At 40.1% G+C, this 26,851-nt stretch overlaps 2 protein-coding genes and 1 long non-coding RNA gene across 10 annotated transcripts in view; 1 reads left to right on the top strand and 2 right to left on the bottom strand.

Annotated features, from left to right (window-relative positions):
* Positions 1-26,851, bottom strand: part of sptbn4b (spectrin, beta, non-erythrocytic 4b) — a 115,453-nt gene that overhangs the window by 50,055 nt on the left and 38,547 nt on the right. For 4 of the 5 annotated variants that reach the window (XM_076873432.1, XM_014411878.3, XM_023154400.3 and 1 more), the window contains exons 19-24: positions 11,801-12,041; positions 11,366-11,524; positions 8,878-9,008; positions 8,568-8,793; positions 2,985-3,187; positions 815-905 (exon numbers count right to left, since the gene is read on the bottom strand). In XM_076873432.1, the coding sequence (XP_076729547.1) occupies positions 815-905; positions 2,985-3,187; positions 8,568-8,793; positions 8,878-9,008; positions 11,366-11,524; positions 11,801-12,041 (1,051 nt within the window). Of the gene's footprint in view, positions 1-814; positions 906-2,984; positions 3,188-8,567; positions 8,794-8,877; positions 9,009-11,365; positions 11,525-11,800; positions 12,042-13,497; positions 13,547-26,851 lie in introns of those variants that run through there. The other variant, XM_076873433.1, reaches the window with a different exon arrangement.
* Positions 17,266-22,523, bottom strand: LOC112429985 (uncharacterized). Of its 4 annotated transcripts, none has more exons than XM_024802641.2 (10): positions 22,089-22,219; positions 21,848-21,936; positions 21,373-21,491; positions 20,854-21,270; positions 20,545-20,770; positions 20,216-20,365; positions 19,303-19,517; positions 19,061-19,214; positions 18,870-18,979; positions 17,266-17,966 (listed from the first exon to the last, which is right to left on the bottom strand). In XM_024802641.2, the coding sequence occupies exons 1-10, from the start codon at positions 22,217-22,219 to the stop codon at positions 17,655-17,657; spliced, it is 1,923 nt and encodes a 640-aa protein (XP_024658409.2). In that variant the 3' UTR covers positions 17,266-17,654. The 4 variants fall into 4 exon arrangements, with proteins under 4 accessions (XP_024658409.2, XP_024658408.2, XP_076729550.1 ...); XM_024802640.2 differs by having other exon boundaries at positions 17,268-17,966; positions 19,303-19,520; XM_076873435.1 differs by lacking the exon at positions 22,089-22,219 and adding an exon at positions 22,382-22,523 and having other exon boundaries at positions 17,270-17,966; positions 19,303-19,520; positions 21,848-21,953.
* On the top strand, positions 22,725-26,395 carry LOC143412505 (uncharacterized). The gene is made up of 3 exons (XR_013093031.1): positions 22,725-22,851; positions 23,836-23,934; positions 24,067-26,395. It is a non-coding gene; the product is annotated as an uncharacterized LOC143412505 (long non-coding RNA).

Below are 26,851 nucleotides of genomic sequence, written 5' to 3'. Positions count from 1 at the left end.
CGCACACACGCACACTCATGTATACAGTGAGATACACTCTTCCTCCTTTGAATTAGTGATGAGGGACTGAGCTGCTGAATTATGCAGGAGGCACAAAGAGAGAAAGTTGCTGAAACTACACATGGTTTTGGCCCAGAAGGAGGTGACTCTGCTGGGTGAGAGAGCAAAAACTGCAGGGGCGAGCAGAGGGGAGCCGTGTGCAGCGTACACACACACACACACACACACACACACACACACACACAGGCAGGAGGTGTGGACCATATCAATGATACTTTCCAACAATAGCAGTATGATTAAAGCGGGCATGCTCAGACTCCATTTGTATCTCCGCTCACTGTTAGCATGTGTTTGCACAGCATAAAGCTGCACATAAAGGACATTTTGAGGAACATAACACCTCCCCCAAAAACAAAAATATTTCAATAATTCTTTTTAACCAGTTTTGCTAACCGAGGCTTCATTAGCTAGAGCATAAAATACATTTTTGGCTATGAAATGGTGTGAAATAGCAGGAGAACGCTTTGTTTTCTTTCATAACCCCTCGTCTTTACTGTATGACGGCCATGTGCATAGTCAGCCCCCAAAGGCCCATTCTGAGCCAGCAAAATCTCTGCAGTAACTTGAAGAGATGTTTACTTTTGAATCTAAAGAACAGGGAAGAAACTGATAAACAAACACAGATTTTTGGGGTTTTCCTCTCTATTAACGTAGGGCCTTATCATACAGTATTAAGCGCCTTGAGGAGACTGTTGTGATTTGGCGCTATATAAATAAAGCTGAATTAAATTGAACTGAATTTTTAGCCTTTTACCTCATGACAGTCCTGGAGAAACCTCTGAAGTTCCCACTGGTCATTCAGTTTTTCCAGCCACTGCTGGGCCAGCCCTCTGTTCTTGTTTCCCCTGAAAAAGCAAAGGAAAAGGAGACTTCAGTCAAAATAACTCTGATTTAATTTCAGTTGTTTAGATGTGTGTGTACATTAGAAGCATTAGGTATTTACATCAGATTTAGGCTTAGTGTTACGCATTATAAGAGTGGTTAACTGAGTATGTGCCCAACAATCTCTACGATTGCTGTAGATTATAGAATATTTCACAAGCGTGATCAGTATCAGAGAGACATGGTAATGTTGCTAAAAGAGATCCATGTTTACTGCTGTTAACTGTAGATAAAGTAAAATATAATCACTTTATTTCTAACAAAAGCTAATGCAGTAATTATTATGTGAGCTAAATAAAGTCCATAAATTGCACTGTGCTGTGTTCATTTGTCTGTCTCCAGCACAAAAACAACAACATATGCTTCTTCTCATTTCTATTGTGAGGATACACATAGAAATCTATAGCCACAAATAACCAGCCCCACCCCCCTCACACAACACGCTGCACAATCTCAGCTTTCACAGAGATTTCACGGACGGGTGTCAGTCCTGGACCAAACACACCACACTCTGCTTTCTGTCTTTTGTCTTGCTCTTGCTTTGATTTAAATCCTTTAGCTGCAATTATTCTTTGTATTATGTTAGCGCGGCAGTTTTTGCGCTACGGACCGGTTTATGTCCGACAATATTTTCACGGACCGGCCTTTAAGGTGTCACGGATAAGTCCAACAAAATAAAACCAGTACCGGTACCAAAAAAAATAAGATCTATTCATAACAAACGGGAAGAGACCCAGGGAAACAAGTTAATGAGAAAAACAATTAAAAACAAAACAAACAAAAAAGATAAAAACCCTGAAAACCATAAATTTCACACCCGAGCCTCAATTCTCACGGCCCGGTACCGGTCCGTGGCCCGGGGGTTGGGGACCGCTGCTTTAGAACGTACAGCTGGGACTCCGTGTTTACTACAAGTAGCCTGAGGCCTCTTGACAAACAGCAGGTAACTTTTTCAAGTTACCAACTGCTTGAAGTGCTTTCCTGTTTATAATTTGAGATTACTGTTATATACACTATGTAAATATATAACCGGTATAGTTCAATAGAGTAAAGCTACACACAAAAATCCTCCAACTTTCATTCATTCTAAATGTGTTCATAGACAGTGTTAGCTGCCAATGAGAGAATTTAAATGTTTTTATGCCTTTTTGATTAACATTAAACCTCAATAATGAAACTGAATCACTGATCATCACCGTCCTCTGTTTCAGAGCTTCTAGTTACAAACTGTCATCAAAAATGTACGGGAACAGTCCCATAAAAGTCTGAACACCTTCCTGATTTCAGTTCGGCTCTTCTCTTGCTCACGATCATCGTCCTGTACCTTTCTGTACCATTTTTCAACCCGGCTGCTATTTTTAGGTCACTGCTCCTGGAAGTACCAAACTCGTGTCACGCTTCGGGTGAGTTGCAAGATCAGGATTGTACTCATATTTTTTTCACATTAATGAGATGTTGCAACCAGAATTTGTTGCCCAGGGTCAAACTGACCATGCACAGTTCCGCTGAGCGTGTCAAAACGATCGTGTCATCATGTGCTGGCACACCACGCACAGAAAGTTTTCTTAAGGTCAGTAGTTCTTAAGGTCCTTCTCCACGGCTCCCTCCTCCAGCTTTTTTGGAGGGATACTGAGGCGTTCCCATGCCATCTGGGTCTGCCCCAGGGCCTCCTACAAGCTGGACATGCCCTAACCACCTCAACTGGATCCTTCTGATGTGGAGAGGCACCAGCTACCTCTAAGGCTCATCTCCACTGCTTGTATCCATCAACTCTTTCAGTCTCTACCTATAACTCATGGCCATAGATGATGGTTGAATGTAGATTGACCAGTAAATCAGCAGCTTCCTACCAGCTGCATCACACTGAATGAGTTGAAGGTTTTTACTCAAAGGGAAATTTGGTCCAATTGAAATCAGATCAGGGCTTTGATTTTTTTAATAGACACCTTTCTGTCGTTTTTTTTAATCACACTTCATACTTCAGACTATTAGCACTTACATTTCTTTTCTCTATATTGTTTTGCATGTACAGCACGTGGTACCTGTTGGCAAGAGTGTCGATGCGCTCCTTAATGCGTTCAGAGTAGATGTTGTTCTGGCTGATCAGACTTTCTCCTGCCTCGATCACAGCTTTGATCCTGTGCAGGTTCAGCTCCATGGTGGTGGTGAAGTCCTTGTGTTTCTTTATAGCCGCTTCCACTGTTTCCACTGTGGTGGGCAGCTCCACGTGAGCGAGCGCAGACTCCTAGAAGATAAAGACAGGAGAAGTCACATGATTTCTTTTTTTTCTGGTTCAAGAACTAAAAGTTAAAGTGAAAGAGAACAATAAATGTGATTGATACGAGTTAATATTGTTATTTTCAAATACTGGATTGCCGTTATTTGAATCCACATTCAAGTGTAAATCCTTTTAGATAGTCAGCTGATCATACATTATCCATGTTTATCAGAAGGCTATTTTTGAGGATATCTGCGTTAGTGGTATGGTAACATATATATGACCAATCACAGCTCTGATTGGTTAACTGATTTTATAAAGAAAGATAAGAGTAAGAATTCATCTCTTTGTAGAATTATGAAGCAATAACACAAAAATAGGCTGAGAGCAACACAGAAGTTGAGGTGTGTGCAAAAGGAAACACGCAGTAGTTCAGCAAGAGCCACATGAATGTGTGTGCGCTTGAAGTACTTTAATCAGTGAGACTGCAATGAAAAAAAGAACATGTTGGATTTACTTAACACAGTGGTTGCACACAGATGTTTCACTTTGGCAGCAACACAAACAACTGAGTTCAATCAACACAAGTTAGTCATATTTAATAAACTCTGTGCAATTTGTGTTGATAAAACGTGATTGAAACATGTTTAGATGAAGTAAGTTGAGCTCTTGGAATATTTTAATCCTTCACAATTTTCTCACTTTAATCCAACACTATTCAAGTTATTGAATACTCGGTCACTTAAATACTACACGTTATCTTCATATTACATAATGTTCAACAAAGTCTAAAGTGGTTAACATAACATTTTAATAGATTTACAGCAACTTCCACTTCATCCATCCTATTACCTTATCAAGGTTGGGCGGGCCTATCATAGATGTGATAGGGGTACACCCTGGACAGGTCGCCAGTCTATCATAGGGCTAATATGGGGCGATCGTGGCTCAAGAGTTGGGCGTTCGCCTTGTAATCTTGATTGTTGTGTCCTTGGGCAAGACACTGCCTACTCGTGGTGGTCAGAGGGCCCGGGGGCGCCAGTGTCCGGCAGCCTCGCCTCTGTCAGTGCGCCCCAGGGTGGCTGTGGCTACAATGTAGCTTGCCATCACCAGTGTGTGAATGTGTGTGTGAATGGGTGGATGACTGGATGTGTAAAGCGCTTTGGGGTCCTTAGGGACTAGTAAAGCGCTATATAAATACAGGCCATTTAATACATAGAGATCAGAGAGTACCCACTGCAAATTAAAAACCCAGGACCTTCTTGCTGTGAGGCAATAATGCTAACCACTGCGCCACAAAGCTGTCAATCTAGACTTAACAAAAGTAGGAAAGCTATGATTACAAGGCTTGATGCTGAGTGTGTCTTGTCTGCCTTTTATCCAGGGATTTTCCTGTGGTCTGAAATCTCCTGTGATCTTGTGGATTTCATGAGTCAAGGCAACTAACCACTCTTACTAGATTGTATCATGTGATCTCGACAAGAACAAATCAAGTTGTTGAATTTCATACAGATCCCACATGATTTAATTACGTTCACCATAGAAACAGGAAATTATTTTGTTCAAATTACAAGTTAGACTTTTGTAAATGTAACAACCAATTTCCTTTTTTTGGGGGTGTGGACAACATGACTATAATAATAATAATAATAATAATAATAATAATAATAATAATAATGTGTAACCTATTTGAACCCAGGTAGCAAAGGCGTGAAGCAAAGATGGCAAGTGTATAAAAAAAAGAAGTTCACCTCTTTTCTCAAACATATTCTGCTCCACAGCATGTTAGGTTACAGCATAAAACACCATTTCAATTTATCCTAGTAACAAGTGACCATCTTTTGTAACACAGAAAACTCAGGGTCAACCTAGAAGTTACTTGGTTTACGGCTCATTAGTTTCACCTGTTTGTTTCCACCTGCATCTTCTCATATGTATTTTTTTTGTATATACTTTATATATATAATCATGTCTGTTTTGTTTATTTGCATTGGCTAATTGACCTTTCTCTGCCTCGTGTTCTTTATTTAAATATTTTGTTTGTTTTCCGTTATTTGAACATCTTTAGGTTTTGGTATAATAGTCAGAAACTGAAGCCTTTAAAATTGACTCTGCAGGAAAATGGGTTTGTTTCTTTGCCATTGAGTCAAACAGAATAGAAGAAGAATAGGCTCATTCACTGATAATGAAATTCTTATTTTAACGACTAAACGAGCCCATATTTAAACTCTACAATTTAAAAATGAACATCCTCTGAAATGGGCTGTACCATAAGCAGGAAGGACTATTCCTAAAAGTAATTAGTTTGTTCTGTCAACAGTTTAAGAGCTGATTGAAAGACAACAATTGCATTTCGTCTGTATCGACAGTAGTCTTCACATTCAGGGAAAATAAATCAAACTGAGGAATTAAACAGGGAGATGAAGTCAGAGATCAATGGCCTGGAACATCTTTCACACTTATTGGAAAAAAAATGCTGCTCTCTCTAAATCAACTCCTTCAGGCTAATAAGAAGAGCTGGTCCCTGGTAAAGATTTGTTAGCAAACTGAAAGAGACGTCCCGACCAACACACACACGGACGCACACACATCCGCGAGCAGACACACACGGTCAGTGTCAGTTTTGCCTGTGACATTTCAGATCGGAAAACTAAACCTTTTTACATGTAATACAGACACAAATGCTGACTGCAGAGCCAGAACTGACTGTTGGTCTTCACCACGTGGAAAAACTTCACCCGTAGAGCAGTTGAGGCTTTGAAAAAATACTTATAAAGTAATATGAGTATGATGTTTTAATACAGCGCTTTAATACATTATAAAAACAAAAGCCCGGCCATTATTTGGCCATCTGACAATTTCTAAATCTTCTTTTCTCATCACTTTAGAAACACTGATCAAGGTGGGAGGTGGTCATATCTTCTGTTTGAAGAAGGGCAGTCAATTAGAATCAAGCTGACTTAAAAGGGAAAAAAAGATGGTTTTAAAGGGGGCGGAGCTTGTTTCACACAGAGGTTGAACTGAGGGGCTTCAACAAGGACAATAAACCACGCAAAGCTACTCTAGCAGAATTTGAGTATAAAAATATGAAGCTGAAAATCAGTTGTCACTTTTATTTTGCTAATGTGCTGAAAAATAAAAGACTGATTTTTGCAAACAAACGCGTAGTTTGTATTTGAAGAAAATCTAGCAAAGTAGAACGTGTATAATTGGCGCAGTCCTATAAATACCACCGTAACATCATATGGTGGTAACACAAAAACAGACATGAGCATCAGAACACTGCCAACATCTCTTCCTCCTACACTTCATCAAGAAGCTAGAAAATACATATAGAATTACTAGAAGCTGCTGCTCCAACACCCCATAACACAGACACACTGCAAGAAGACACCTGCTGACGCACACGTGCACACTCACGCACACACACACACACCCTCCCTCTCCTCTTTCTTTTGCTGGCCGAGCTTTAGGCCAACGCCCAGGCTAGCTGATGCTCTGCTGCAGTCACCAGGCATTATTAAATCTGTTTACAGAGACTTCAAGTTGTTTTGATGCAATAAAAAGTATAATAACAGAGTTTATTCATTATCATTTAGGCTGACTTAAGGATGAAGTAGTAGTGGTAGACTATTTTCTCATCAGATGCTGACCTCAGTTCTAAGTTTAGCGTATAGTAACATATGTCCATTTCAGCCAACTCTTTCTTTTTCTATTCCTGCTCCTTACTTTGGTTCACTGTTATAAACGCAGAGTAAGTAGGATTTATTTCTGCTGCTCAAAATAAGGATAAGGATTTTCTTTACTGATTTTGTGTGCTCTATAGAGCTCACTCTGGTCTTGTCACGGTCCTGGATCGGTGACCCGGTGTTTTGAGTTTTGTACTTTGATTTTTGGTGTCATCATGGTTTATCACTGCTAGTGTTTTGGTTTCTGTTTTGTATTTCTAGCTCTCTAGTTCTTCTTTGTTCTGTGACTTCCAGTTCTTAGGTTTTGTTCCTGTGGCCTCATGTTTAGTGTGGGTTTAGTTCTGTCTTCATATTTATTTTCTTGCGCCACAGTCAGTCGTGTCTCATGTCGCAGTTTGTTTCTCCTGTCTCTGTGCTCCCTGTTCCCTCTATTCAGTGTCAAGTTCGTGCCTCTGTGCCTGTCGTGTGTTTCCTGTTTTATTTTGATAGTCCCTGTCCTGTGTGCAGTGTGTCTGGTTTTGATTCCCCTTGTCTCGTTAGCTCTGATCACTCCCAGCTGTGCTCTCCTTCTGTGTCTCTTTCCCTCGTTATCCCTCGGTGTATTTAAGCCCTGCTCTTTGCTGTGTTATACCCTCACGGTGCTGTGGTTTTCCTCTGTGTTTATGGTAATGTTCAGCGTCTCCTGGTTTTCTAGTTTAGCTTTCTTGTATCTCATGTTAAAGTGGCCCCCCCACACTCCCTAGCAGATCGTTACATGGAGAAACCTTTGGAATACAAGCGCGCTGATCCACACAGGTATGCACACGGGTGTTCACTGCTCGTAGACCCAAATTACACCTTTCTTGGCTGCTACTTCGAAGCACATCTGTCCTGCGTGCTGCACAACAACATTGAATATTTAGTATTTACTGCTGTTTACACTTAGCTAGATTAATGCGATGGTGTTGTGTTTAGTATGTTGCTTTGTTTTTTGTTTTTTTTGTCTTTTTTTGCTTGTTTTCTATTCTTCTCTCAACAGGTGATCCAGGAGATTTTTATTTTTTTTCTCCCCCCCTTTCTCACTGTCCCTCTCCCCTTCTGTTTTTCCTTTCCTTCCTCTTTCTTTCTCCCTTTCCTATCTCTCACTCATGTCTGTCCCGTCTGTAACATCTGAAAATAAAATATAATAAATAATAAAAACAAAGATCGACCAAATGGACCAATACGGCAATGCCACGATGATCCATTTGGCAAAGTAAATCCATTGGGTATCCTTGTTGGTCTTCAGACAACAATTCTGACGGCTAAAGAACCAAATGGGACAGGCGAGGAAAAAAAAAAAAAATTTTTTATCCAGCAATAAAACTGCCGCTTTTACTTTATCATTCAGTCTCAGAGTCCTGTGTTTGGGTCCTGCATTCTGCCTGCCACCTTCTGAAGGCAAGATATGATGTCAAGGTAAATAAAAGCACAGCGAATATGATTCGCCCCCTCTGTAGCAGCAGTCTTGAAAGGCTCACCTAAAAGCTGCAGTGTAGAAGCATCGTCTAGGCTTTCTGTGATTGGAGTACTTAAAGAAACTTCATCAAGAACATTAGTCTACTGTATATAAGGTAAATAGTGGAGATTTTCTATTACACAGGGTGTCAGTGCCATAAATAGGGACCCAAATTTCAGGCCAATCCCACTAAAATTTCATTTTGCACCACTGACAGATGAAGTGACGCTGCCACACACACCTGGTTGTTGAGGAAGGATTCGGCCTGTTTGACGTCACGCAGGAATAGATGGAAAATGTGAGCCTGGACCAGAACTTCTCTCCTGCTTTCCCACATCTCCAGCAGCTTGTTCCAGCCGACATCGAGTTTCTGGAGCCACTGCTGCAGGGCGGCCTGTGGGAGAGGAGCCTCCTCGGACTCCAGGAGCTCATTCATGGCTTGCAGGCGCTCGTAGTCCTCTTCGTACCTGCGTGAACAGAGAGCTGCCCAGTTATTCTCTACACAGCCTGAAATAACATCACATAATATATTGTAGAAAACATTCACCTACCGTCCAATCTCTTCCTTGAGAGCAGCGTGCTCGTTGATGAGCTTCTCTGCCTCCTCCAGATTGTTGGGCAGCTGCTCTGAGGCAGCGGCGGTCTGCGTCTGGACCAACCAGGTGAGGAATGAGTCCAGGTCCTGACAAGACAGGGTAAGGAGCATGAATCACAATTCATTAATTATACATTAGTTCATACTCTGGAAGTTTGTGTAGACAGAAAAACTTTCTTTATGACCTCTACACGACATCCGCATGCTGTTTGTACTTTTTCACTCTTGCAATGTGGAATTAAGGACAGCGTGCATTAATTATTTTTATAGCACCCACTTCTCCCCTTCCACTTTCTCAGTAGTATTTATTTATTGTCATTGTCAAGAACAATGAAATTGCGTTTGGGGCTTCCATACAACCCAAAAAAAGAAGAAAATAATAAATACCCCTTAAAACCCAAGTGTACATATTTAACCCAGTGTGACTCCAATGCAATAAGACAATCCTTAGCAATAATGTTCGTAGAAATTCAGACAAAGACCTGAGAAACATGACAAAATACAACAATGCAACCCATTCAATATTATTGTACTGTGAGATATGATATCAGATATGATAGTTATCTATTTACAAAAGAGGGGGGGGGGGCAGGAGGGGGAAGAGAATAAAGATATGATGTACCAATGCAGACCAGTTCATTGCTATTAAGAAGTTGGATATGGTTATTGTCCGTGAGAGGGGGGCAGAGAGTTCAGGAGCCTCACAGCCTGTGGATACAGGCTGTTGGCCAGTCTGGATGTTCTGGCCTGTATAGACCTGTACCTTCTCCCTGAGGGCAGCAGATGGAAAAGGTGGCGCGCAGGGTGATGTTGGTCCCGCAGGATACTGTGCACCCTCCTCAGACAGCGAGTGGGGAAGATATTACTGATCTCTGGCAGACTTGTTCCAATAATTCTGCCAGCTTCTTTCACCACCCGCTGGAGTGCTTGCTGATCGGCCTTGGTGCAGCTGGGGAACCACACTAGAAATCCATACGTCAGAACGCTGCTGATGGCACAGTTGTAGAAGTTCAACATCAGAGATCTGGGAATGTGTGCGCTCCGCAGTCTCCTCAGGTAGTAGAGGCGCTGTTGGGCCTTCCGTGCAACTGAGGTGATATGGTTGCCCCAGGACAGGTCCTCGGTCACAGTTACCCCCAAGAATTTAAAACTGCTCACCCTCTCCACCGCCTCACTGCCAATGAAGAGAGGCAGATGGTTGTTATGACCCCTCTTCCGGAAATCTACAATGATCTCCTTGGTCTTTTTGGTGTTTAAGACCAAGTTATTGTCGTGGCACCATGACTCTAGTTGTTGCACCTCTGTCCTATAGTTTGTCTCATCATTGTTGGATATAAGTCCGAGCACTGTGGTGTCATCTGCAAACTTAACAATGAGATTGGACGCGCAGGAGGAAATACAGTCATGGGTGAAGAGAGTGTATAGCAGAGGGCTCAGAACACACCCCTGAGGGGCACCGGTGTTGACCACAAGGGTGGAGGAGGTGTTCTTACCCACTCTGACACTCTGTCTACGGTTAGTGAGGAAGTCCACAATCCAGTTGCACAGAGAGGAGTTAAGTCCCAGTTGGTGGAGTTTGGGACGGAGTTTGTATGGCCGGATGGTATTAAAAGCCGAGCTGTAGTCTACAAAGAGGAGCCGTGCATAGGTGTTCCTGTGTTCCAAGTGCTTCAGTAATGTGTGCAGCACTGTGGCGATCGCATCCTCGGTTGACCGGTTCTCCCTGTATGCAAACTGGTGCGAGTCCAGGGATGGTGGAAAAGCAGCTCTGATGTGTTCACAGTACCGGAAAATGGAGTCAGTTATTCCTTAATAATGACAGGTTGGCTGATAATTAAGCTTGAGGTCCTTTGGCCCTATTTAACTTCTATTCTCTTTGAAACTTTTCAAGTTGGTTTCTTTATTGAGCCCTGCAACAACGCCCTCAGTTTTTATGTAGAAATTATTTATCTAAGAGTTTATAAACATGTTTGGGGTTTAATCGTTCATAAACATAATTTCAGATTTGATTAAAGAGTCAGCAACTGAAAGACAGGCTCTAGAATTTATATCTCTGTAGGATGTTGAAGATGGAGGTGCCAGGAGAAAAAGGGAGGACTGGTGTGACAGAAGAGGATGCTAGAGATAGGATGAGATGGAGGCAGATCATTTGCTGTGACGAACCCTAAAGGGGCAGCTGAAAGAATAAGAAATATATGTACATGAAGTCTTACCACTGCCTTGGTCTTTGACAGTCTACCCTCCTGCTTGCTCCTTGCTACTGTTCCTGTTCCTTGGAATTGCTCCTGGTGTCTAGTTTTGTTCTTTAAGATTTTTTGTTTACATTTATAGCAAATTTGAATAAAGGTCAAGGTCATAGTGAGGAATAAACCTCACTTTTTGCTCGCTGATGAATTTCAGTAGCAAGTGGTGTTCAGAGTCAAACACTTCTTCCTTATTTGTACCTGTATGAAGCTCTGCAGCCTGCTAGCCACCATCAGTGAGTCCTCACATCCCTGCAGGGTCCGTTTGAGCTCCTCCCACTCCACACTGATGCCATCAAACTGCACAAGAACCTCCATTGCCCGAACCGGGTGAGCAGTGGCCAGATGCTCTGCCTCTTCCTGCATCACCAAAGAGAAACGCTATTATATGGTGCTGCTAGCCTACTGATACCTCAGAGTACTTAAAATCATATATACTTTTATACCTATTGTTTGGTTTCTTAAACTCACTTAGCCACTAAAAACATGAGAAAATTAAATCCCTGAAATACAAAAAATCATCTCTACTTGTCCGTTTAGACTCTCCAGTTAAGTGTAAAATATTACTTTTAGGGATAGATTTCAATTCTACAGCTGAAAAACGTCATATAAATGTTTTTTGTGTAAATGTCCTACCTGTAAGTGCAGTAGTTTGGGCTCCAGAACAGACAGGGCTCCCTCCATAGTAGAGAGGCGTCTCTGCAGGGCGAGGACCCCTCCCAAATCACTGCCCACATACTGGGTGGCGTCAATGGCTTTTCTCTTGTCCTGGATCTGGGACTTGATCTCGGCACACTCCAGCAGGTAGTTCTGCAGACGTAACATCGAGTCCAGTTGATCTTTCTTCTGCTCGACCAGCTCCACGATGCTGTTCCACCTGGAGAGGTGTGACAGACGGCGCACAATAAGACTGCAAGTGCACTTCAAGAGAGGCGAGTGTTGTTGTTGTGTGGGGGGAAAAAAACGTGTGATTCACGCCTACCACTTGCTTTTTGTAAAAGATTTGTTTTAGTTGTGGATATTTACTAAGTGTGTAACAGTTTTAGAACTGTTACACACTTAGTAACACGGTTTGATAAGATGACATCCTTAAATCTGGATTACATTTTTACCTAATAAGTCAATATAATCCAAATAAGCAGCAGACATATCAACCACCAATAACATCGAGGTGAAGCGATTCAGATTCAGTCATCTTCGTGTTGATGATGTGACGCTGTTTTCTTTGTAAGTCTATTTCTAACATTTCCTTTGTGTTACTCCTGACTTTGAAAGAACTCGTTGTTATTTTGACCTGATATGACCTGCTCTGATTCACGTGAGACACTTGTTTGTGATCCACTATGCTGCGGCTTCGGCTCAGCCTCACACATGGTCATCCAATATGTTCACCTGAATCTACTCCAGACCAACAGATCTCAGTACACACCCATTCAGCCAAGATACACGCGCGCGCGCGCACACACACTCACGCACATATAAACATATAAACACAAATCCTTGTGACCGTACTGAGGTAATGTCAGACAGAGCGCTCAGCAGGAAAACATCTCAGTGACACTGACCTCAGGGCTGGAAACCTGTTTTAAAAATGTTCAGTGAAAATTTTCATTGAATAAATCTGTTATAGAATTGGAGTAGTTATGTAATTATTAGGGGCGCAACGATCCTCGTATCGATATTGAACCGTTCGATACAGTGCTTTCGGTTCAGTACGCATATGTATCGAACAATACAAAATTTGTCATTTATTTTATCAACTTTCCTTCTAACGATGCTGTCTGTGTTGAGCGCTCAGTGAATCTGCGTTCGACTACTCCGCCTAGGCTGCACTGTCGAGCGCAGATCCACTGAGCGTTCAACACACAGGATCATCAGAAGGAAGAGCGCAGGGCAAGCTAGCGAGACAGAAGTTAAGCTCTCCTTGCAACATGGCAAATTGAACCTCCCCCAACCTCATTCAGATCTGGCGTTTGGAATTATTTTGGTTTTCATGTGACGTATGACCCTGAAGGTAAGCGCGTCATGGACTAAAGTAAAACAGTATGTTGGATGTGCCACGCAATGCTCAATTACATGGGTGGGAACTAGTGTGTTAGCGCAGTTAGCTCGTTAATGTGTTGGCCGTCTAGCCCCATGCACGGGGCGATCAGGGGTAGCTCGTTAACGGAGATTTGCCGTGTTGTGGCGTTAACATCATTTCAACGAGATTAACGCTGACAGCACTAGTGGGAACACAACGAATATGACTGCACATTTACACCGACATCATCCTAGTACAAAGACAAGTGGAAGCAGACAAAAACAACAAGCATGCATGCTACAAACTTTACCCGAGTCATTTAGACAGCCGTTAGCACATGATTCTCCTTATGGGGACCTGCTATGTTTAATATTGTGGCGAGGAGGAGACGGAGGTATCGTTTGGTCTTGCTTCCCGTGAGCTAGCTAGGAAGCACAGCCGTTTATTGACATCTGCAGAAGAACACTGCCGCTAGCTAACTGCTCAGCATGGCAACCGCACAGCAACAACAACAACAACAACACACAGGGCGCCCTCTGACCCCGGAAGGACACACCTTCGCAGCGAGAAGGCGTCACCCGTCACTATGGCAACATAAACAAAACATAACTGTACAAACAGAACCCCGAACAGCCCTGACCCGCTACATAGCCCCCACCTAAGGGGTCAGTCGTCCCCGACGACCCCATTACCCCACACAAAGTCATGCAAATGTCCAGGTGCCTTCTTTTGGCGCACCGGCCGGTCACGACTGGCGGGGGAAAAGTCACTCGGGTCAGAACATGGGGTGCCACCATCATCCCACTTCTGACACCAATGTGGCGAGCTCAGACAACGAGGAGACGGAGGTGTCGTTTGGTCTTTCTTGCCGTTAGCTAGCCAGGGAGCACAGCCGTTTATTGACATCTGCAGAAGAACACTGCCGCTAGCTAACTGCTCAGCGCGGCAACCCCACAGCAACAACAACAACAACACACAGGGCGCCCTCTGACCCCGGAAGGACACACCGTGGCAGCGAGAAGGCGTCACCCGTCACTATGGCAACATAAACAAAACATAACTGTACAAACAGAACCCAGAACAGCCCTGACCCGCTACAATATGCTGCCCAGAAGAAGCGTATAGTATAGCTTTTATTTTGGAAAGAGCCATTTCTCTGTAATAAACTCTCTTTTCCAAAGATGAGTGATTCCTCAATCAGATACAGGGCTCACGAAATCGCTAGCCCGACGTCCTGGGGCTAGCGATTTTTCCAGTCGGGCTACCAAAATCTATCTCTGCCCTGCCCGTCGGGCTATTGTAGGAAGGAAAAATATATGTCAATGCTTTTGCATTCTTTCGGAAATGTAGCTGGGTAATTATGTCATTGGCATCGGTGAGCCACTGTCAATATGTGACATATTGAAATCGCGTTTGAATTTGCGCTTGTTTTTTGCTTTCACTTTGCAATCGCCCGAACTGTGAGAGCGACAGTACTGATTGGTGAGTGATGATAATTTGCGCACCAATTCCTCTGACATCGTCTTATCAATCGTTAGCTTACTATGCAAACATGACAAGTGAAATCTCCCGCAGCAAGCTTAAACATATGAGAGGTTGATCGCGCAGAGAATCGCTGACCTGTGTGTGTGTGTGTGTGTGTGTGTGTGTGTGTGTATATAAAAGTAGCAGGATATATATTTCAGTTCTGCTGAGCCAAATAAGACAGGTCAGGGTGAAGAAGTGACAGCCAAAGAAAAGCTTACCACAAAACGGAAAAGTTATGACAAATCAGACTATAAGGCAAAAAGAAAGTGCAGCTTTATGGTTTCATGGACAAAAGAATTTCTGTGGCTGCAACATGACGAGCTATATAACCGGGGCTGCACATAAGTGGTCCGCAGGTGCGTATTTGCTGTCAAAATAAAAAACGCGCACAAGATATGAAGTTGCAACGCGTGTTTGCATACATAAGATTTTCTGGAGGAGGACAGACATTTGTTTAGAACTCTTAAGGATGTCGAAGAAGCTCCTTTAAGCAATTACTTTGGTGTTCCTCCACCTCCAAACAAATGTCAGAAGGAGTCCGAACCACAAAAGAAGCGCGTATTCTCGGAAAAGTGGATGCAGGAGGTGAGCTGGCTTCAAACAAATGATGAACGCACAGAGATGTGGTGCAGAATGTGCCGTGAAAATCCCACTCTAGCGGACAAAAACACTGCCTTTTATATGGACGCAAACGCGCGTTGCAACTTCTTATCTGGTGCACGTCTTTTATTTTGACAGCGAATGCGCACATGCGGACCACTTATGTGCACCCGTGTAAATAACATAATGTTCTGCCGGGTGTGTTGTTGGTTTTCTCTCGATTTCTGAGTCGACAAGCGCCTTTGTTACTGGGACCAGTCATTTTAAGAAAGGCCCCCATTAGAACCCATGAGAAATGCAAGAAATGCATTATTGCTCAGTCTGCAATATCTTTCCCAGAACAAACACCAATTGCAAATAACATACTAAAAATAAACCTGAAAAATCTGTTTAGAACAGTGTACTATGTTGCAAAGAGTGAACTACCACTGGCACAATTTAGCAGTCTTTGCAAACTTCAAAAAGCAAATGGCCTCGATCTTGGTTCCACTTGTCACTTACCCGTGACTTCAGTGGAAATTTCAAATTCAGGATCTGACACAGACTGATTCATGTCCTACACAGTTCTTACAAGTTCATAGAAATTTCTGTTCAATTAGAATCAAGTATTTGAGTTGATGATTGTAATTTTTATACAATGTTGTAATTTGTTTTTCAACAATTTTTTGATTAATGTTTTGTTTCCTTTACAATATTATACTTTAATGTATCCTTAATGTTTCCTTTACAATATTATACTTTAATGTATAATATTGTAAAGGAAACAAAACATCAATCAAAAAATTGCTCTCTTTTTTATTTGGGCTACTTAAATTTATTTTGGGCTACCAAAAACTGAAGAGTCCCTGCCCGAAGGGCTACCAGGGATTTTGAAATTTTGAGAGCCCTGAGATATATTTATTTTTTTAATTACTTTTGTTTCAGCAACATTAAATTTAAAAACTGTACTTTTGAGTTAAAGTATATATTTATAATTTTAATAAATGACAAATTAAAAAGGCATGAACATTTTTTTTTGTATCGAAAAAATATCGAACCGTGACACCAAAGTATCGAACCGAACCGTGAATTTTGTGTATCGTTGCACCCCTAGTAATTATGTTGTAGTTATAATAACCTGACTGAAAATTAGGTCACTAATACTGCTTTGATTCTGCCATGGTCTTATTTTTTCCTCCTTCTTTCAGCTGCTCCTTTTATTGTTCATCCCAGTGGATCATCTGCTATGCTATCCCTAGCAATCTCCTCTCAAACCAAATCCCTTCATGTCCTCCTTCACTGCATCCACGAATCTCCTCTGAGATCCTCCTATTCCTCCTGTCTGGCAACTCCACCTCCAACATCCTCTCTCCCTCTGATGTACTCATTTCTAATCCCGTCCATCCTGGTCAATCTCAGTGAAAATCCTGATATCTTTAATTCTGCCACGTCTAGCTTAGCCTCCTGTCTTTTAGTCAGTGCACTGCAAAAATGGCTAGTCTATATTTAGGAAAAAAATACTACATTTGATACAAAAAGCACTGAAAACAAGTGAAATTATCTGTCCATGCAGCAAGTTTATTTTACTTAATAAGAAATCTTGAAATAAGATTTTTTAATCCAGAAATAAAAGAACACATTTGAGAATTGAAGAGGGTTAAAATAAGCTTTAAAGAGCTCAATTTAAGATAAAATTACTTGATATCAAGTCCCAAATATTAGTTAAATATGCTAAATTACAGTCTTTTTTTATGTTTTGAATTCTTACTTGCAGCAAATGAATGCACTGCAACGAGAAAAATAGTTCTAATACTATGAAAAACTACTCAATATTAGTGAAATATGATTAATTTGTTTCTTGATTCAGGTTGGCTTATCTTAAAATAGAGCCGAATCAATATTAAATCCAGGCAAAAAAACCTTAAAACAGACCTTTTTCCTACTCCTTGGCTTCTACTGAAATCACAACCAGGACAAGAGTGATATGCCAACATTTATTTCTCTCATGAGAACAAAATCCTTTTTTTAAACAAAATAGGGCTGCTGCACAATCCCTAAAAGTCTAAATCAACCCTTTAAAAGGCCTAAACACAGAAAAAAAATTACAGTTTTGGCCTTAAACTTTTGTGACAGTCACATAGTCTCACAATGTTGTAAATAATGGCATTACTGACTTAAAACTTTACATGCCTCAGGTAAAGTGTCACTAAGAAAAAAAAACAACAACTTTCATTTGTAAAGCATTATAAGTAAAGCCGTTTCTCAGGACATTGCTAGGCAAATTAGGAACAAAGTTGTACAAACGTACTACAAAACTAAACAAACTGCAAATGACCTGATAAAATCCTGCTTGGTATTCACCTATTTTTCAAAGAACGACTTCCACTCAGCTATTGCTTTCTTATATGCACTAGTGGCATCTTGATCATGGATGGCATCAGTTATTACCTCAGTTTGTATGACAGAGAGGACCGTTGCAACACATTTTGGGTATGTTAAGTGCAAGGTGTAGTAATATGCCATCAACACCAACATTCCTTCCCAGAAATCCTCCAAGGAGAGAGTGGTCACTGCTATGTTTCCTACAGCAACAATGCTGGTTGTTCCATCAAAAAGCAGCACTGGGGAGGAGAGAGGCCGCTTCTCCAGGTATAGCATTGCATCTTCACCCGGCTAGAAAAGCACAAAAAAAGGACAAATTCTTCAAGATTTTCAATGAAAGGGTTGCTGTGCATCCAAACAGCTTAAGACACAAAAAGCAATATCAACAGTTTAGAATGCTCCAACTGATTTACTGTTGGAATAGAAGAAATAAATGTAAAATATCTGACTTACATAAATATGAAATTTTGGAAATGTACACAGCAAAATCTCCAGTGTTAAATTAACACTGGAGAGTGTCTATATGGGTCCACTCCTCTGAGTGTTAAATACAACACTGTTGAGTGTTAAATTAACACTTTGACAGTGTTATATGTTTAAAAGTAACCTAGTCAGTTTTGAAGATTAACAAAGACTAACACTGAGCAGTGCTGATTTTCTAACACTGGAATATTTCTAACATTTTGATTTATTTTCCTGTGTTAGAAAATCAGCACTGCTCAGTGTTAGTCTTTGTTAATCTTCAAAACTGACTAGGTTACTTTTAAACATATAACACTGTCAAAGGTGTTAATTTAACACTGGAGATTTTGCTGTGTATTAATTCTGAGCATGAATTTTCTCTAGTTTGCAGCATTTTTATCATGTCTATTTGTGCTTTTTTTCTCATTTGTTTTTTAAAACTATTTCTTTTAACTTTGTTACATATTCTAGTTTTTGAAGGCCTTTTTAAATATATCATTTTACTGCTTCTACTTGTATCCTAACTGCAATGTGCTTTTGCTCTGTGCTGCCTCTCTGGAGTAGGTTTTGAATAACAATTAAGAAATCCTGAATAAGGAGTAATTTAATCCCTGCTGAATTGAACTTCAACCCACTCTTATTAAGCAGGAAAAGCAAAATAATAATATTAATAATAACAATACAAGTAAATGGAGTACAAGTTACAGTGGCTGGTATTGCAGCTGTTCGCACCTTGAGGATATGAAGGAGAGCCTCACTGGCACTTCCCAGCCGCTTTGGTGGTGTAGTTTTTGAAGGAAAAAGAGATGGAAGTGCATTGAAGAGAGTGACAGTAAAATCCACTGTGAACGGAGAAAAGTATCTCAACAAAGCAATCCGAACATATCTGATGTGTGGATTTAATGTATGAAAAGGCCACTTACCTCCACGTACATCCAAGGGGAGAGGAGGTTTCAGGACCTTCTTCCAAATGCCATAGAACTGCACCTTCGAACAAAACTCTGCCCATCGACCCTTCATTTGATCTATGTATTTGCAGTTGGAGCCACCAATGATGCGACGCAGTTCATCCATCGCCTATGACAAAGTTGTGCTCAGTTAGTCAAGAACTAACTAAACCTATCCAGAGAAAGCAAGGAATTTAACTGAAGGTAGTTGAACTTACATTTCGTATGTCTTTGAAGCACGGGTATGCTTCAAATATTTTTCTAGGTCTGTCTTCTTCCCTTGTAACATCTGCGTCAATAAAAGCTCGTCTGGCCTCAAACTCCAGGTCCAAAATTTGAGCGACGTCACTTTGGTTGGGTTTTGCATTGGGTTTCCTGTACATGTTGCTCAAGGTTTTGTAATGTCTTGCCTGCATCTTCAGGCTGTCATGGTCTGCTAGGGAAAGCAAAGAGCAATTGTAAGACATGGTGTAACTAGACTTCACAAAATTCAGATTTTTCTAATCAGTCATTTCTAGTTGCATGGTTGTTTTTAAGTATAATATTTCTGAGAATTAATGTTTAGGTTAAATATGTTTGAGTAATGAACTGACCCTATATGTCCTGATCATTTCCCTTTGTGTCCTTTTCTTATAATGATCATGGATTTATGTTAATTGTTAGTTTGAACAGAATCAAATATTAAAACGACAGTTTAAGATGCCCGTGAATAAAACTGTGGTGAAAATAAGGTAAAGGTTGTTTACTGTGTATATCGTTCACATCAGTGTGAACAGTGATTATGAGCTGATGGATAAAAATATTTTAGGTAATTTGATCTATGACAGAAACACTGTGATAAGGCATGATAGATGTGACCAGCATGAGGATTTACATGTGTAAATAATCAGCACTGAGTAACACCCACTACAACACAAAATGTTAAAATACTTACTATGGCTAACTGGCAAACTGGAATGAGGGATCTATCATATGTTGATTTTACACACCAACTCGAGTTAATGCCAAACCACTATGATTTATGGAATAAACACTTAGAACGGGGTTCATTGCTGCAACCATATTTTGGAAAGAGCTGTAAGAGGAACCACAGTCAGACTGAGAGGTAGATAAGGGTGATGGTGGACTTACCAACAACATCATCTGGAGGTGCAGTTGAAGGACCTATATCAGACCTGGGTGCAGAGCATGAGGCTGACTTGAATAATAGTGGTAAAGCCAGCGTAGTATTGTTTGACGTAGTTGGTACAGTGGAGGGTAGCGGCAATTGGGATTCTTTCTCTGAGGAAAAAACAGAAGATGAACAGAATGTAATAACAGGGAATAGCTAGAAAGTTAAGGAAAATACTCAACACTGTATAAATCTTGTGATGCACTCTGAACAGAAAACTGAGGGCAGGTGGTCTCTTTGAAGTTTTAGATGTCCAAAAGTCATTAGTACAGCAGACCAAAGTACACACCTGCATTTGAGTTATCCTCGCTGAGGTCATCATTGCTCTCAAGAAGTATGGTATAGTCACTTGAACCACTTGCTTCACCACTTAGGTCACCTTCAGTCCCATTGTCTGTGTCATCTGAGCTGAAAAGAGTCTTCCTGGGCCTGCCTCGTTGTGGCATGGAGCCCTGCCTCTTCCTTGGAGACTTCATATTTTGGAGTCGTTTGTACAGTTTGGTGTAGATGGTCAGCTGTGGTAAAATAATATATATTTGTACATCATTTTATTATCTCACTCAATTTTAGATATTGTAGTGGGTAAAGAATGACTTACGTATGGCATGTGTGTGTCAGCATCACGTAACATGGGGTAATAGTCGACAATCTTCTGTGACATTGCTCTCATTTCGAGTTTGGAGGGGTATGTTACTTCTTTCCCCATGGGACTAGCACGGAGGATTGCAACCATGCTGGTGACTGTGTTCCTTACAAGTCTGCAACAGAGCTCCTTCGACATCCTGCAGTCCTTTTCCTTTCCACTGTGGAGCAATGCAAAGTACTGACTGCGCACCATGTCCAACTCTGAATCTGTATACACCACATACTCTGGTGGGTCTGGCATTTTCATTTTTTTGTCAGCAGTGTAGGAAATGGGAGTGGAAGTTTGAGGCTGACATTGTGACACATCAAAGCCGAAGGGGTTACTCTCGCTTCGATGGAAAGTGTTGGCATCTTGGTCAGTACTCTTAAACTATAACAGTTGTGGGATATAAACAAAAATACACAATTAGGCAAATTAATGCTAGACAATATGGACAGTAATCATCTTCTTAGTGGTATAATGTGTATTTACCTTTTGGCTGATAAAATCCCAAATCTTCTTTCTACGGAAGAAATTTTCATGGCCCGGAAAAAGATCCTTTAGGTCATCCCGGGTAAAGCTTCTCAAAGTTTCCTCATCAATATTCGCAGCTGTAAAAGAGAAAAACAACTTCAAAAGTGATATTTATTTCTCTTTTCCTGGGCGTGGCTTATTACATGTCGAGGTCATTTTTTGTCAATAAATGTATTTTAGCAATAAGTAATATTAACAGGATAAAATGTCAAACTTAAAACAGTTTATCAAATATTTGGGAATGCAATAAAACTATTTTTGGGTGTCTTCAAGAATGATGTTCCAAGTCTATTTAGGCAAAGACAGCTCAAGGCTATAATGTGGATAAAGGTCAGAGTAGAGTGCAATCCTAGCTCCAAGTTTCAGAAATGATGCTAACAGATGCTAAGGCTGCTTAGCTAACGTACCAAAATAACTGAAAAATAAGACTTACCCTGCAACACAGACAGTATGGCATCGTCAAACTTGTCCATGCCGTGACAGCAGTTCTCTAGTTCGTTCCAAAGCCTCCACTCACAGTGCCTGGAAATATCCTACGGCTTAAATAAGAACATTTAGCTAAAGTTAACACATTAGCTAGATTGCTAACTAGCAGCAGCCCTCACAAAACACGACTTTATCTTAATAACACCGTTGTACCATAGTATTTTTCAAATCAACTTAATGTTACCAACCTTAAATTACTGTTCACTTTGTTTAGATAAATAATTTTGATCTTCCTAACGGTCCTGATGGTTAACAAAGCAGGGGAAAAGAGTTTGTCCCGCGTGAAAGTAACGTCACGACAGGAACTGAGAATGCGCATGCAGAAAATTATTTATATTTAATTTTTTTTAAGTAAAAAAAAAGAAAAGAAAAATATAAATTCAGTCTTAAACACTTATTGCCTAAAAATAAATATAACTGATGTAATTTAAACCTGAAAAATTGGATAATTAAGGATGCATATATTTTTAAAATTGCCTACCTTTCCCATGGTCCCACACTCTCATCTGTGGCCTTCAGTGGAGAGCGGTAAAGTAAAGCTGCATGGCTACAGCACGAAAACAGTTCACCATGGCGCTCTGGAGATGTATGATCTGTTTTATCTTTGTTTCTTTAACTCTGAAGGTGCTCCTTAGCCACATAAATGCAGCTCATGGTCGAAGGCAGGATTTTTGGGTTTACTGTGGAATAGATGGCTGTGAACAAGATTTCAGAGTTTTTAACTCATTCTTTCGCCACATTAAACGGACGCACCCTCTGTATTTGACGAATGGAAGCCCACCAAGAGGATGGAGGATCCCCCCAACATCCCACTCTTTAGGATCGGAAAATGTTGGTGTTTCAGTCTTTGCCAACTGTAGTACTGCAACAACAACCAGCACCGTGGAAATATCAACTGGTGGATCTTTGGCTGAAGTGCAGGAGCCTCAGGTTGTTGACAGCCCGATCACGGTAAGTGTTAAACTAAATAAAATGTAGTGTGGCTTCTGATGACAAATTTAGCTATGTCTAACTCCTCGTATTTGGTCCTATATTACTTTTAATCCTTTTCTCCATTTTTAGTCAAGAGAAATTTAACGAGATCTCGCGATATTATACCGCTAGATATTGTTCTTCAATCTGTTACAAGCGATTTCCACTATGGTTGGATTTTAAATCACAATTTCATCCTGCAGGATGAAATAAAAAATAAATAAACAGAATAGCAGTTCAGTGTAGATAGTACAGGCTATGCTGCAGCCGGAGAAGGCACACACTCTGCGGCTGGCATGTCTCCTGGTGAAGTTTGCATCAAAGACACTCTCAGCGCGCTTAAATCTTTCAATGTGGCAGCAATTTGGGTATCTCGTAGGAATTATAAGTGGTGAATACGGTTTCAGGTAAGACACAGAGTATTTGGAAGCACTGTAAAAAAAATCTGTTGGCCAGAAATACTGCCAAAACATGGATAAGAATGATTTTCTTGAAAATTAAATAAATTAATAAATGCATACAATAAAATATATCCATATACTAATACTAACATAAATTCTGAGTGCAAATCTAAATTACGTGATTTAAAAATACATAAATAATTTAATAAATACAACAAACATGTAAAGAAACTAATATCTAAGTGCGAACAAAAATTCATTATTTAAAAAGATAAAATCTCATTCTCATGAATCCAATCCCTAGCCTCATCAAAACAATGGACAACCCCTTTTTTTGTTTCTTTGTCTTTGATTTCTTTTCCATTTCTTTTTTCTTTATTCCAAAGAATGAATATTATATTATCTTATATTATATTGAATATTCACAACTGTAACACTAGTCACTGTCATGCACTTTGTTTTTTAATGGACCAATCATTAGGTGTAACTGATTATACCTGTTATGTAAGAATTTCTATAATTGGCCAGGAATTTGGAGTAACTTTGTTTTTCTGCTCTAAAGGAAGAAGCTGTTGCTACAACATCCTTTACCAGACATGATATTACCAGATCTGCTGCAGCTTTTGCTATCAGTGTTCAAGAACAGTGCCACTTATCACAGGTATGTTATAGTCTTAATGGATCAATACATTACATAAGGCAATCAATGTCTTACTTGTTCATAATGGAATTCAGAATTTTTTTTTTAATATAAATGCAGAATAAGTTACTTTTGTTTCAAATGTTTTCACAGAGAACGGTCAAACATATCATCTCAGGAGTGCAACAGTATCAGGCTGTTCTTTTGGATACGCTCAAGGAAAGAATGAAGACAGTGTTTGAAGATAATGCCGAGGGAACCACTCAGCTTCAAGATGAGGCTTTGGCTACATTTGATAAATTCATGGATCCTTTCTCCACCATTGCATATGGACAGAGTAGAGCCATAGGGGAAATGTTCTGTCAAGTCAACGCAGAGGAAGTAGTAGTATCCCAGAAGATATGTTGGGTAAAGCAAGGTCTTTCAAGGGTCATGTCCATAAGGAACAAAAGTTTTTACTATGTACCATTAATTGAAAGTCTAAAGCAGTTAATGACTAATGAGAGAATCTTTACCATGTTGAACACTGCACCACAAAGAAGCAGAGAGGGATTCTTCTATGATTTTAGAGACGGGTCCCTCTTTACATCTCACCCCTTGTTTTCTCAGAGGCCAAATGCATTGCAATTAATACTGTACACAGATGAAATTGAAATATGTAACCCCTTAGGGTCCCATGCTTCTGCAAACAAATTGGTCATGTTTTATTATACTTTAGGAAATATTGATCCAAAATTTAGGTCAAAGTTAGCTGCAATACGACTTCTTGCTATTGCTAAAGCAAATGACATTTCTCAGTGGGGTATTGATGTTGTACTGAAAAGAATACTTCAAGATCTATCACTGCTTTACAATGGTGTAAGGATTGAAATGTCAAATGGTGAAATTGAATTGTTTGGTGCTGTTATAGCCATTTGCGGAGACACGCTAGCCCAGCATGAGATTGCTGGCTTTAAAGAAGGGATTGGTTTTGCTTATAGCAAATGTAGACACTGTGAATGCAACTTTGATGATATGCAAAGTGTTTTTGAGGAGAAGAAGTTTGTTCAAAGAACTCTGGAGAAACATATCAGGCAGTGTTTTGAAATAGATAAAGCAAGCACAGATTTATTGAAAGTGTCCCTCAAAACTACTTATGGAATTAATAGAAGAAGCAGACTAGTTGATGTTCCTGCATTTGACCTGATCAAACAAACTCCACAGGACATAATGCATGTTTTTTTTGAAGGTGTTGCATCAATGGAAGTTAAATTTGTATTAAAACACCTAATTCTCTCAGGACAATTGGAATTAGACAAGTTTAATTCAGACATTCAAAATTTTCCTTACTCACCTCTTGAAATACGGGATAAACCATGTCCTATTAGCTTTGGCACTTTAGTGGCTAACGACAACAAATTGAAACAGTCTTGTGGACAGATGCTAATTCTTTTAAAAATATTACTTTTTCTTTTGTATGGTGTGGAGAGTGAGTATGTTGTATTTATTAGAAAGTTAATTATGATAGTTCAAATAGTTCTTGCTCCCATTATTTCTTTACAAACTGTATTGCAACTGAGAAGTATGATTGAAGAACACCTGTATCAGTTCAAGCAACTTTTTCCCGAAGCCAATATAATACCTAAGCAACATTATATGTTGCATCTTCCCAGTCAAATCTTATCCCTTGGACCTTTAATAAGGAGTATGTGCATGCGCTTTGAGGCAAAGCACTCCTATTTTAAACAGTGGGCTTCTAAGTTAAATTTTAAAAATGTTTGTAAATCCCTAGCAAACCACAATCAATTTCTTGAGTGTTGTCAAAATGAAATAGGCACTGAACATCCTATTTTTGCGAAAGAAAAGGAATCCGGGCCAGTATCAGCTAAAAATAATGAATATGTTAGGAAAAAAATTAAAGAATTTTTTGGAATAGATGTCATGCAGTCTGTTGTCTCAGTGAAATGGTATGTTCTAAATGGCAATAAATACATTGCTGGGAAGTCCATGATTATTGCAGACGTGGATGGCACTTTCCCTGTGTTTGGACTGATAAAGGATATCTTTTTGATTGACTCATCTTTTATTGCTTTTGAGTACCAATGCTATGAAACTTTGAATTTAAATGAAGACTTATTGGCATATGAAGTAACTGTGCCCATTGTTGCTCAAGCTACAGAATTAGCCCATGAGCTCATTGATTATACTTCATACTTTTCTATTAGTTTTAGGGACAGTGTGTTTGTGCCAATCAAATACAGTCTTTCTGATATTATTTCCCATAGAAATCACCCTTAAGATTAGGGTTGCACCAAGTATTGGCTTAGTGTAGTTTGTGATGATATCAGTTGACAGTCATTAAATGTTCCCTAAACCAATGTCAATGTTGTACCACATAATGCTGGCATGCTGTGACAAACAGCTGTCTTTGAAATGTGATTTGTATCATAAATTGTGGTTAATTTTTTCCTTTATATGTACAACTTTGAAGTCAGACATGATTTTGAATAAATCATATTTTCAACAGGTGCCTTGTGTGAATTTCCTAAATCAAGCAAATTGAGTTTGTCACTCTATCTTGAAACAAGTGATATTTTGAGAGACATCTGGTGAGAGACCTAATGTAGGCTATTTTAAGAGTTATTCTTCCCATTTCTGGATTTCTGTACTAATATAGACACAATTATATGGTTATTCTCAATTTAAGTTTATTATCTAAAATCCAGACTTAGAAACAAGTAAATCTTTTTTAAAACAAGGCAAATAATCTGGCCTGTCTAAAAATAGGATTTTAAATCATGGCAAGCACCAGATAATTTGCAGTGTGCTACCATCCCCAAACCTTACACCGTAGCAGGTCTGTAAACCTTCCCTTTCCCTCTATCCTCCTGTCACAAATCACCCCTGACACACGTCTCCACCCACTCCACCCTGCCTGCACGCTGTTCGTCACCTGCAT

The sequence above is a fragment of the Maylandia zebra genome, linkage group LG14 (assembly GCF_041146795.1).
Source record: "Maylandia zebra isolate NMK-2024a linkage group LG14, Mzebra_GT3a, whole genome shotgun sequence".
NCBI classification, from domain to species: Eukaryota; Metazoa; Chordata; class Actinopteri; order Cichliformes; family Cichlidae; genus Maylandia; species Maylandia zebra.
The sequence above is the reverse complement of the archived record's forward strand: the minus strand, read 5'-3'. Positions and strand labels throughout refer to the sequence as shown.

Bases quoted from the DNA above. Each gene is read 5' to 3' on its own strand.
- LOC112429985 (XM_024802640.2), bottom strand. From the start codon at position 22,219: ATGCGCATTCTCAGTTCCTGTCGTGACGTTACTTTCACGCGGGACAAA. The intron at 20,771-20,853 runs GTAAGTCATTCT...ATTTTACCACAG, and splicing joins CTGACACACACATGCCATAC to CTGACCATCTACACCAAACT. The intron at 19,215-19,302 runs GTAAGTTCAACT...ACTTTGTCATAG, and splicing joins GCTTCAAAGACATACGAAAT to GCGATGGATGAACTGCGTCG.